Genomic DNA, 13,172 nt, shown 5'->3' with positions numbered 1-13,172 from the left:
ATAACTAATATTGATACTGTTGTTGATAATATTCATTTTTGTTTCACTACTTTTGGTTTGTTCTGTGTGGTGTTTGTGTCTCCTCTCAATTGCTCTGTTTATTGCAGTTCTGAGTGTTGCTGGCTCAGGTTCTGTTTTGGAATTGGATTGCATTGTTATGGTATTGCTGTGTATTGTTTTGTTGAATTGATAAAAAAAAATAAAAATAAATAAGAAAATTTAAAAAATCGATTAAAAAAAAAAAGAGAACCAATTCTGAATCGCACAACGTGAGAATCGCGATTTGTATTTGAATCATTTTTTCCCCACCCCCCTAATGGATAATATAATATAATAAAAAATTAAGCCCCAACCCCTTGCCGCCCTGAAAATGATTAGCACTAGTCAAAAGATGGACTATTTATTATGATTTAATATAGTATAATGTGATTGAATACTATATAATATTATTTAGTAACGTGTGTATGTTCAATTGTTCACCGAGCGCGTCGCAATAAAGTTTTCTTGACAAGATGACGTCACTTCCGGATGTAATCCTCAGAGCTGGAGGAAAAAAAAAAAAAAAAAACTCTCGTAGCCATAAATGTTATCTTGTTAGCCGCCGTCGGTTTGCTTGAGTAAAACCATCCATGTCCAGACACAGAGAGGATTGTCGACGTGTTGTGGTGCTTATGTGTACAAAGAGGAGCACAGCAGCCCTTCTCACGACGCGCCGTCAACTGGTAAGTAGCTAGCTCCCATGCTAACACTGCTAGCACCTCCATGCTAACACTGCTAGCCTTGATTTGGACACTTTGCCGCCATTGTACTGCCTGCCCGGCGTCAACATGACTATGTGGACTACACGTCGCGGTGGAGGCCAGCTCAAACACAGCGAGGGCTCGCGTTAGAGGTTATCACCCAAGATGCTTCATTAGCATGTCAGTGACGTCACACCTGTCATCAATGGCCGCGTCTTCAACATTATGACGTCACACATGTCATCGATGACCACGTCTTCAACATTATGACGTCACACATGTCATCAATGACCATGTCTTAAACATTATGATGTCACACATGTCGTCCATGACCACGTCTTAAACATGACGTCATCAATGACCTCATCTTCAACATTATGTCGTCACACATGTCATCAATGACCGCATCTTAAACATTATGATGTCGTAAATGATCCCATCTTAAACATTATGACATCACACATGTAATCATTGACCGCATCTTCAACATTATGATGTCATAAATGATCCCATCTTAAACATTATGACGTCACACATGTCATCAATGGCCGCGTTTTCAACATTAGGATGTCATAAATGATCCCATCTTAAACATTATGACATCACACATGTTATCAATGACCGCATCTTAAACATTATGACGTCACACATGTCATCAATGGCCGCGTTTTCAACATTAGGATGTCATAAATGATCCCATCTTAAACATTATGACATCACACATGTTATCAATGACCGCATCTTAAACATTATGACGTCACACATGTCATCAATGACCGCATCTTAAACTTTATGACTTCACACGTGTCATTAATTAGATTAGATTAGATTAGATAGTACTTTATTTATTCCGTCAGGAGAGTTCCTTCAGGAAAATTAAAATTTTCAGCACAATCCCATTCAAGTTTAGACAAACATTACAGGGAGACAGAACAGGATCGCTGACAGGTCTGCCGGCTTCCAGCGCCCCTTACAAAAAAGATGTCCTCATCTTAAACATTATGACGTCACACACGTCATCAATGACCGCATCTTAAACATTATGACTTCACACATGTCATCAATGGCCGCGTTTTAAACATTATGACGTCACACATGTCATCGATGACCGCATCTAAACGTTATGACGTCACACATGTCATCAACGATGACCGCATCTTAAACATTATGACGTCACACATGTCATCAATGACCGCATCTTAAACATTATGACTTCACTCTTGTCATCAATGACCGCGTCTTAAATATTATGACGTCACACATGTCATCAATGACCACGTCTTAAATATTATGACGTCACACATGTCATCAATCGCCTCGTCTTTACCGTTATGACGGCCCACGTCATCAATGACCGCACCTTAAACATTATGATGTCACACATGTCATCAGTAACCGCATCTTAAACATTATGACGTCACACATGTCTTCAATGACCACGTCTTAAACATTATGACATCACACACGTCATCAATGACCACGTCTTAACCGTTATGACGTCACACACGTCATCAATCACCGCGTCTTCAACATTAAGATGTCACACATGTCATCAATGGCCGCGTCTTCAACATTATGATGTCATAAATGATCCCATATTAAACATTATGATGTCACACTTGTCATCAATGACCGCGTTTTAAACATTATGTCGTCACACATGTCATCAATGACCGCGTGTGAACCGTTATGACGTCACACATGTCATTAATCACTGCCTCTTCAACATTATGACGTCACAAATGTCATCAATGACCTCATCTTAAACATTATGACGTCACACATGTCATCAACCACCTCGTCTTTACCGTTATGACGGCCCACGTCATCAATGACCGCACCTTAAACATTATGATGTCACACATGTCATCAGTAACCGCGTCTTAAACATTATGACGTCACACATGTCATCAATGACCACGTCTTAAACATTATGACGTCACACATGTCATCAATGCCCGCATCTTAAACATTATGATGTCACACATGTCATCAATGACCGCATCCTAAACATTATGTCGTCACACCTGTCATCAATGACCGCGTCTTAACCGTTATTACGTTACACATGTCATCAATCGCCGCGTCTTCAACATTTTGACGTCACACATGTCATCAATGGCCGCGTTTTCAACATTATAAATGATCCCATCTTAAACATTATGATGTCACACTTGTCATCAATGACCGCGTCTTAAACATTATGACGTCACACATGTCATCAACCACCTCGTCTTTGCCGCTATGACGGCCCACGTCATCAATGACCGCACCTTAAACATTATGATGTCACACATGTCATCAGTAACCGCATCTTAAACATTATGATGTCACACATGTCATCAATGACCGCATCTTAAACATTATGACGTCACACATGTCATCAATGACCGCATCTTAAACATTATGACGTCACACATGTCATCAATGACCGCATCTTAAACATTATGACGTCACACATGTCATCAATGACCGCATCTTAAACATTATGATGTCACACATGTCATCAATGACCGCATCTTAAACATTATGACGTCACACATGTCATTAATGACCACATCTTAAACATTATGACGTCACACATGTCATCAATGACCGCATCTTAAACATTATGATGTCACACATGTCATCAATGACCACATCTTAAACATTATGATGTCACACATGTCATCAATGACCACATCTTAAACATTATCCATCAACATCCACACAACGTAAATGCACTGTATACTTTATGAATATCGAAGGGTAAAGATATTCGACAAAATTTGATCTTTTACAGATGTTTAATATACAGTCGTGGTCAAAAGCTGTAAAGAACATAATGCCTCCAAACATATTGCAGGGTATTGTGGCCAAACAGCTAAATTTTTGTTTCATCTGACATCACATGGACAAAGTTAAGACCTTCTGGAGGAAAGTACTTTGGTCAGATGAAACAAAAAATGAGCTGTTTGGCCACAATATTCAGCAATATGTTTGGAGGAGAAAAGTTGAGGCCTTTAAACCCAGGAACACCACCCCTGTTGTCAAGCATGGTGGTGGGAGTATCATGCTCTGGGCCTGTTTTGCTGCCAATGGAACTGCTGCTTTAAATGCGACAATGAAAAAGGATGATTACCTCCAAATTCTTCAGGACAATGTATGTGTTTGTATGTTATTTTGTTTGGACATTGTTCTGAGAGATGAAGCTGTAGATGAAATTCTGGGGTTTACAAATAAATATTGTAATAACGTCAACACCCTATGTTTGTTTATTTTAAGGTCCTTCAGGTTAAGTGACTAGAGGAGAAGATCTTGGCACGGTTGTGTGCCAGTCCATTTCCAAACCCAGGGACTCTTGAATCCAGGTAAAGTCATGATATAAAGACAAGGGTATGTGCTGGACATCCTCCTGGTTACTTTGATGCACTTGTTTTTCATTTATCTTAAAGGACTGGACTTTTATTGGAATTTTGTCTATCGTTCACAATCGTTATGAGGGACAAGACAAAAGGTTTTTGTTTTTCTTGCTTTCTAACACATATACATTGGCTCGTTCTAGGTAGCTCGCAATGCAGCTAATGGTAGCAATCAATTCTCGAAAGTTACAGAATTACAGCTTGACAAAATCACACCGAGGTCACTCTCTCGGCTTCTGTCTGCTCCAACGTTTCACCCATCTTTCCTTTGTGCTCGCTTCCATTAGCAGCAGCTCATCCTCACATATTCAGCTTCAAAAATATGAAGTTGTGAATCCTCGTTTGTCCAAAAATAGTCTTCTTCGTTATCTGTTACCAAGTCTGCCATGATTACAAGACACTCGCGTGTTTGTTGGCGTAAGTCGGAAAACACAGTAGGTGCCGGAATTTAGATGTACACTGCTATGGAAACGGATATAAATGTGCCAAAGAAGGAAGTACCACTGCTGATTATAATGACCAAAATACATTGAATATTGTACATATTGTTATGAAGGTGTCTGTTACTAAATTATATAGATACTTGCAGTTTGTATATTGTACATATTACAAATTGTTATGATGTCTGTTACCACATTATATGTATGTATATATCCATCCATCCATTTTCTACCGCTTATTCCCTTTCGGAGTCGCGGGGGGCGCTGGCGCCTATCTCAGCTACAATCGGGCGGAAGGCAGGGTACACCCTGGACAAGTCGCCACCTTATCGCAGGGCCAACACAGATAGACAGACAACATTCACACTCACATTCACACACTAGGGCCAATTTAGTGTTGCCAATCAACTTATCCCCAGGTGCATGTCTTTGGAAGTGGGAGGAAGCCGGAGTACCCGGAGGGAACCCACGCATTCACGGGGAGAACATGCAAACTCCACACAGAAAAATCCCGAGCCGGGATTTGAACCCAGGGCTGCAGGACCTTCGTATTGTGAGGCAGACGCACTAACCCCTCATATATATATATATATATATATATATATATATATATATATATATATATATATATATATATATATATATATATATATATATATATATATATATATATAAGAGGCGACTTTTTAACCACAATTTTCTCACCGAAACCTGCTGGTTGACATTTGGTTGGGATCCATGTCCGCTGTGATACATAGTAAAGTTTTATGTCCGTAAATTTTAAACAAGGAATCACCGTGTGTTTGTGTGGCTAAAGGTTAAAACTTCCCAACTCCATCTTTCTGCTTTGACTTCTCCAATATTAATTGAACAATTTGCAAAAGATTCAGCAACACAGATGTCCAAAATACTGTGTAATTATGCCGTTAAAGCAGACGACTTTTAGCTGTGTGTGTGTGTGCAGCGCTCATACTCATAACAGCCCGTGACGTCACACGTACACGTCATCATTACGCGACGTTTTCAATAAAAAAAACCCGGGAAATTTAAAATTGTAATTTAGTAAACTAAAAAGGCCGTATTGGCATGTGTTGCAATGTTAATATTTCATCATTGATATATAAACTATCAGACTGCGTGGTCGCTAGTAGTGGCTTTCAGTAGGCCCTTAATGTGGGCAGAATTATTATAGTGTTCCCAATGTTAAAATGATAAAGCCATTGTTTCAAATGTGGTAAATAAAACACCCAAAAATGTATATTTTGTGGTTTTCTTACTGTACCGAAAATGAACCGAACCGTGACCTCTAAACCGAGGTACGTACCGAACTGAAATGTTTGTGTACCGTTACACCCCTAATATATATATATACATATATATATATATATATATATATATATATATATATATATATATATATACAATTTGTGTGTGTATATTATATTTATTACATATTGTTATTAAGGTGTCTGTTACTACATTATATACTTGCAGTGTGTATTTTGTAACTATTACATATTGTTATGAAGGTGTCTGTTACTACATTATTTATATACTTGCAGTATATATATATAACATTTGTGTGTGTATATTGTACATATTACATATTGTTATGAAGGTGTCTGTTACTACATTATTTATATACTTGCAGTGTATATATATATATATATATATATATATATATATATATGTATGTATGTAACATTTGTGTGTGTATATTGTACATATTACATATTGTTATGAAGGTGTCTGTTACTACATTATATATATATACATGCACTGTGTATATTGTACATATTACATATTGTTATGGATGTGTCTGTTACTACATTATAAATATACATGCACTGTGTATATTGTACATATTACATATTGTTATGAAGGTGTCTGTTACTACATTATTTATATACTTGCAGTGTGTATGAAACATTGATGGAGGGTTTTGAAACTGTTTTAGGGGCCTTTAAAGGCTCCAACTGTGGCTCTCATTAGCTGCATTTTGAAAGTATGTTTTTATCATCCTTAACCCCCCCCTAAAAAAAGTCATGTGTCTTCTTGTCTCTCATAATGATTGTGAACGATAGGCAAAACTCCCCAAAAAGTGCAGTTGCCTTTAAGTTATTATTATGACATGTCTCCACATATCTAATTTAAACCTTTAGGATTCCTCTGTTGTTGACGTGATTGTGTAATTGTGTCTTTTAGGTCCACTAGAAGATGAATGGTCTGTCCATACGAGAGCTATGCTGCCTGTTCTGCTGTCCTCCTTGCCCCAGCCGCATCGCCGCCAAATTAGCTTTCCTCCCTCCAGAGCCCACCTACGCCCTCCTCCCTGACCCAGATCCCAGTGCCGGTGCCGGAGCCGCGTCCGGGCCCAGCTCCGGGGCTCCCCTCCCCTCCCTGGGAGCTCCCGGCCTGCGTTCGCGGCTCGGCGCCGGCAGCGGCGGCGACCGGGGAGGCGGCGGCGGCACCGGCGGCGGCGGAAGCGGAGGTTCCGGTGCCGCGGGTGGATGCGAAAGCAGGTGGAAGCTGCATCTCACAGAGCGGGCAGAGTTTCAGTATTCTCAGAGAGAGCTGGACGTGACGGACGTGTTCCTGACCAGGTCCAGCAGAGGCAACAGGGTGGGATGTATGTATATACGCTGTGCCCCTAACGCCAGGTGACTACACCGCTTCCAGACGGCACTTTACTGCCGATGTTTGCAGTCTACATCCCACTAACTGCTCTACTTTCGCTCCTCAGGTTCACCGTGTTGTTTTCACACGGCAACGCAGTGGACCTTGGTCAGATGAGCAGTTTTTACATCGGCTTAGGAACGCGCATCAACTGCAACATATTCTCGTACGATTACTCAGGCTATGGGGTTAGCACTGGCAAACCATCAGAGAAAAACCTTTATGCTGACATTGACGCCGCCTGGCACGCCTTGCGCTCCAGGTAAGATTGTATTAATGACCTTTTATACCCACTGTTTTTGTGTCAGGTGTGCTTAGTTTTACTTAAGTGTGTTTTCCAATCGTTCTACCTGTAAAAGCCAACCAAATGCAAGTTCTATGCAGTTTTTTAACTGTTCCCAATATGAATAAGAGTAGTCACTGAAACAAACCATTACAAACTGTACAGGTGTACCTCTGTTGGGATGATGTTTGTTAAGAAATTATCGATTTCGATGCAATTATTGAACCAATAATATAGTCTAGATAGGTTGCTGTATTATTGGATTGCTTGAAACTTTTTTTAGTACCGTATTTTTCGGACTATAAGTCGCTCCGGAATATAAGTCGCACCTGCCAAAAATCAATCAATCAATCAATGTTTACTTATATAGCCCTAAATCACTAGTGTCTCAAAGGGCTGCACAAATCATTACGACTACAACATCCTCGGAAGAACCCACAAAAGGGCAAGGAAAACTCACACCCAGTGGGCAGGGAGAATTCACATCCAGTGGGACGCCAGTGACAATGCTGACTATGAGAAACCTTGGAGAGGACCTCAGAGGGGACCGAAAGCAATGGATGTCGAGCGGGTCTAACATGATGCTGTGAAAGTTCAATCCATAGTGGCGCCAACACAGCTGCGAGAGTTCAGTTCAAAGCGGATCTAAGACAGCAGCGAGAGTCCCGTCCACAGGAGACCATCTCAAGCGGAGGCGGATCAGCAGCGTAGAGATGTCTCCAATCGATACAGGCGAGCAGTACATGGCCACTGGATCGGACCGGACCCCCTCCACAAGGGAGAGTGGGACATAGGAGAAAAAGAAAAGAAACGGCAGATCAACTGGTCTAAAAAGGGAGTCTATTTAAAGGCTAGAGTATACAAATGAGTTTTAAGGTGAGACTTAAATGCTTCTACTGAGGTGGCATCTCGAACTTTTACCGGGAGGGCATTCCAGAGTACTGGAGCCCGAAATGAAAACGGAGTCTTTTGAACGCAGATTTCTTGCCGGGACATATGGTACAATACAATCGGCAAGATAAAATGCATAATAAAGAAAGAAAAAAACATATATACGTCGCAGTGGAGTATAAGTCGCATTTTCGGGGGAAATTTATTTGATAAAAGCCAACACCAAGAATAGACATTTGAAAGGCAATTTAAAATGGAGTGGTGTACAAGATACCGTTAACGTTATCACACACATACAAAAAGGCTAACGGTAACGTTACCGTTGGCCACTGACTATGCTTAGGTAACGTTAGTCCAGCTAACATTACTGCAGTCCTGTTTGACATAAGAGGTAACGTTATTTTAGCCTAAAGACTACATGTGAGCAGATATGGAAATGAACCTGCAGCAGTTAATGTTAGTTACTCACCGGCACTATCGCTTGGACTGCAGGTTGAAGCGGAGGAAGAGGGGCGGGCTTCCTCATCTCTGTCGCTGCTTCTCTAACCTTCAGATTATGTACGGCCTGAACATGTTTGTCCAGGAAGGCAAAGCCCGGCAATAATGGTAGATAGCCGTTTCCTGGTCGTGTTTCTTAGTAAAGTGAAGCCAAGCGTTTTTTTCCGGTCCTTTGTTGTTGTTGCTGCTTCTGTATCTGCCGCCGAATGACTGAGCCACGTCATTTCCTGGTTCGAATAAAGAACAAAATCGTTTTCTTTACTGTAGTGGCTTTCTACAACGGGAACCGTTTCTCAAATAGGGATTCGAATCCATGGAATCGGTTCTTTTCTTATGGAACAATCGGGAGAACCGGTTTTTGAACATCATCCCTGTACCTCTGTTTTCAATAGCGCTTTGTAGAGGTCAGGGAAATGATCAATTTTTAGATGCATTGATAGTCGGACATGGACGATTATTGAATCGATTTAAAAAACGTCAATAATCTAATGGATTTTTTTTTATTGTTAATAAAGTCATGCCATCTCACTGAGAGATCCACCCAGCTCTTTTACTATCAGGCACTTATGGTCCCGTTTTGCACACATTTTCATTAATTTAATACATGTGGGAATTAATTTATCTGTTTAATTTTCCAAATGAATTGTTTTTTTAAAGTTGCAAGTTATTGTTTATTGCTTGTCTTCCTGGGATCCGTATAGGAGCATACAAAAATAAAAATACAAAGAATACATACATTATCAAACATTATACAAAGCAAAAATACAACATAAGCCAGTTATAAATACTTATTTAGTGAAAAAAAAAACGTAAAACTGCCTCAATATAAATAAATTAAAGATCCATTAATAATAATCGTAACTCCTAAATCTTTATCAAATTGGGGGGTGCCCAAAAATTCCCGCCTCTCGGTCCAAAGAAAGCCAAATAAATTGTTCCCAAAGGAAATAATACACCTAAAACAGGTACGCAAACACTTATAATACAGGTATTTGTGGGGTCTAAAAAAGTCTTCAATCCAACAATTTAAATTTAAGGCCTTAAAACAGGGGTATCAATCAATCAATCAATGTTTATTTATATAGCCCCAAATCACAAATGTCTCAAAGGACTGCACAAATCATTACGACTACAACATCCTCGGAAGAACCCACAAAAGGGCAAGGAAAACTCACACCCAGTGGGCAGAGAGAATTCACATCCAGTGGGACGCCAGTGACAATGCTGACTATGAGAAACCTTGGAGAGGACCTCAGATGTGGGGAACCCCCCCTCTCTAGGGGACCGAAAGCAATGGATGTCGAGCGGGTCTAACATGATACTGTGAAAGTTCAATCCATAGTGGCTCCAACACAGCCGCGAGAGTTCAGTTCAAGCGGATCCAAGACAGCAGCGAGAGTCCCGTCCACAGGAAACCATCTCAAGCGGATCAGCAGCATAGAGACGTCCCCAACCGATACAGGCGAGCGGTCCATCCTGGGTCCCGACGAGCGGTCCATCCTGGGTCTCGACTCTGGACAGCCAGTACTTCATCCATGGTCATCGGACCGGACCCCCTCCACAAGGGAGGGGGGGACATAGGAGAAAGAAAAGAAGCGGCAGATCAACTGGTCTAAAAAGGAGGTCTATTTAAAGGCTAGAGTATACAGATGAGTTTTAAGGTGAGACTTAAATGCTTCTACTGAGGTAGCATCTCGAACTGTTACCGGGAGGGCATTCCAGAGTACTGGAGCCCGAACGGAAAACGCTCTATAGCCCGCAGACTTTTTCTGGGCTCTAGGAATCACTAATAAGCCGGAGTCTTTTGAACGCAGATTTCTTGCCGGGACATACGGTACAATACAATCGGCAAGATAGGCTGGAGCTAGACCGTGTAGTATTTTATACGTAAGGGTAGGGTAGGGAACCTATGGCTCGCGAGCCAGATGTGGCTCTTTTGATGACTGCATCTGGCTCTCGGATAAATCTGAGCTGACATTGCTTAACATGGTAAGTAATGAATAATTCCACTTGTAATCACAGTGTTAAAAATAACGTTCAAAATATAAAACATGCATTTTTAATCCATCCATCCGTTTTTTACCGCACCTGTTCAAGAAGTTGCGTTAAAGGTAAGAAGTTATTTATTTATTATTGGTTAGTGTGGGGCTTTCCCTCCTGGGGGTTCTTCAGACCACCAAGCACCGACATGAGAGCTTGTTTCAGGGTTACAATATTTTTTTATTTTTCAATTAGTCTCTCAGTTGCTTTCCAGCAATTGTCTTTTTCTCTTTCGGTCTCGCTCGCGCTCTGGCTCCAGCCCCAGCCCCAACGCCGTCTCTCCTCCTGGCTGCTGCTTATAACAGAGCGACAGGTGATTAGATAACAAGGCCCGGGTGGGCCATCTATACACCTGTCGCTGATTTCGAGGCCGATCCTGGCAACACCCCGCTTCGCTGCAGGCCCGCAGGCCACGCCCCCTCCACATTTAGCTTCAGAATAACAATGTTATTACAAAGAATAAGAGACCTATTATACTCTAGAAATGTTGGTCTTACTTAAAAATGCACGCGTTTAGTTGTGTTCAGTGTTAAAAAAATATTATATGGCTCTCAAGTAAATACATTCTAAAATATTTGGCTTCTTGGCTCTTTCAGTCAAAAAGGTTCCCGACCCCTGCCTTAAAATGTCAAAAATTCTACTGAAATCTCATAAATGTGAAGTGAATTATATAGCGCGTTTCTCTAGTGACTCAAAGCGCTTAACCCATTATCTAAGTTACATTTAAAGCAGTGTGGGTGGCACTGGGAGCAAGTGGGTGAAGTGTCTTGCCCAGGGACACAACGGCAGTGACTAAAATGGCAGAAGCGGGGATCGAACCTGGAACCCTCAAGTTGCTGACACGGCTGCTCTACCAACCGAGCCACGCCGGCCCATAAGGGGGTCTTAAATACAATTTTGAAATATTGTATTACCGTATTTTTCAGACTATAAGTCGCAGTTTTTTTCATAGTTTGTTTGGGCGGGGGTGCGACTTATACTCCGGAGCGACTTATGTGTGGAATTATTAACACATCACCGTAAAATATCAAATAATATTATTTAGCTCAGGGGTGCCCATTACGTCGATCGCGAGCTACCAGTCGACCGCGGGGGGTGTGTCAGTCGATCTCCAGCCAGGCTTTTAAAAAAAATAGACCTAAAAATGAGTGATCATCAATCTTCACCAAGACGTCACTTAAATGACATTCACGGTACCGGAGGGTCTTGTGAGATGACGCTGGCTGCTGCAAGATCATTATTATGAAAATATGACCGAGAGGAAGGCGAGAAACACTTTTTATTTCAACAGACTCTCGCGTCGTATCTTCCGTCAAAACTCTAAAGGCCGACTGCACATTTCCTATCTTCACAATAAAAGCCCTGCTTCATGCTGCCTGCGCTAACTAAATACAGAGTCTCGGAAAACTGGCGTGCACAAGCGATCCCTCAGAAAGCTGGCGTGCACAAGTGATGTGAAGATAGGAAATGTGCAGTCGGCCTTTAGAGTTTTGACGGAAGGGACGGCGCGAAAGTCTTTTGAAATAAAAAGTGTTTCTCGCCTTCCTCTCTGTCATTTTTTCATAATAATGAACTGGCAGCAGCCAGCGTCATCTCACAAGACCCTCGGGTGCCGTGAATGTCAATCAAGCAAGCTACGGAATTTGCCGGCAATGTTTCTCTTGTAAAGTGTATGGAAGCTGGATGAATTAGATGCCAAAAACCAACCACTTTCATGTGGTATTGTACAGAAAGGAAAACTTTTTTTCTCCTCCATTTGAAAATGTGGGCGTTATCATTACTGTCTGATTCCAATCAATGCAAGTCATCAGAATCAGGTAATACACCAACTTATATTCTTGTCTTTGTGAAAGAAAGACATCTATATGTGTTACACATGCTTGTATTATCATTAAACACATTTAACTTGTTTACAAAAATGTCTCTTTCATAAATAAATAAATATAAATGATATATATATAAATGAGGTAGATCCCCTCGAGTTGGTCAATTGAAAAGTAACTCGCCTGCAGAAAAAGTGTGGGCACCCCAGATTTAGCTCATTCACGTAAGAGAATAGACGTATAATATTTCATAGGATTTAGCAATTAGGAGTGACAGATAGTTTGGTAAAGGTATAGCATGTTCTATATGTTATAGTTATTTGAATGACTCATCATAATATGTTAGGTTAACATAGCAGTTGGTTATTTATGCCTCATAT

The 13,172-nt window shown here is 40.9% G+C and overlaps 1 protein-coding gene across 2 annotated transcripts in view; it reads left to right on the top strand.

Annotated features, from left to right (window-relative positions):
* Positions 1 to 516: 516 nt before the first annotated feature.
* LOC133568036 (alpha/beta hydrolase domain-containing protein 17A-like) overlaps positions 517 to 13,172 on the top strand; it is a 30,772-nt gene continuing 18,116 nt past the window's right edge. Inside the window, exons 1-4 of one of the 2 annotated variants that reach the window (XM_061919743.1) lie at positions 517 to 722; positions 4,005 to 4,090; positions 6,787 to 7,241; positions 7,325 to 7,519. In XM_061919743.1, coding sequence (XP_061775727.1) covers positions 6,799 to 7,241; positions 7,325 to 7,519 — 638 coding nt within the window. In that variant the 5' untranslated portion in view covers positions 517 to 722; positions 4,005 to 4,090; positions 6,787 to 6,798. Of the gene's footprint in view, positions 723 to 4,004; positions 4,116 to 6,786; positions 7,242 to 7,324; positions 7,520 to 13,172 lie in introns of both variants that reach the window. The other variant, XM_061919744.1, reaches the window with a different exon arrangement.

This window comes from Nerophis ophidion, linkage group LG14 (genome assembly GCF_033978795.1).
Source record: "Nerophis ophidion isolate RoL-2023_Sa linkage group LG14, RoL_Noph_v1.0, whole genome shotgun sequence".
In the NCBI taxonomy this organism is placed as follows: domain Eukaryota; kingdom Metazoa; phylum Chordata; class Actinopteri; order Syngnathiformes; family Syngnathidae; genus Nerophis; species Nerophis ophidion.
This window is presented reverse-complemented; position numbering and strand designations above follow the sequence as displayed.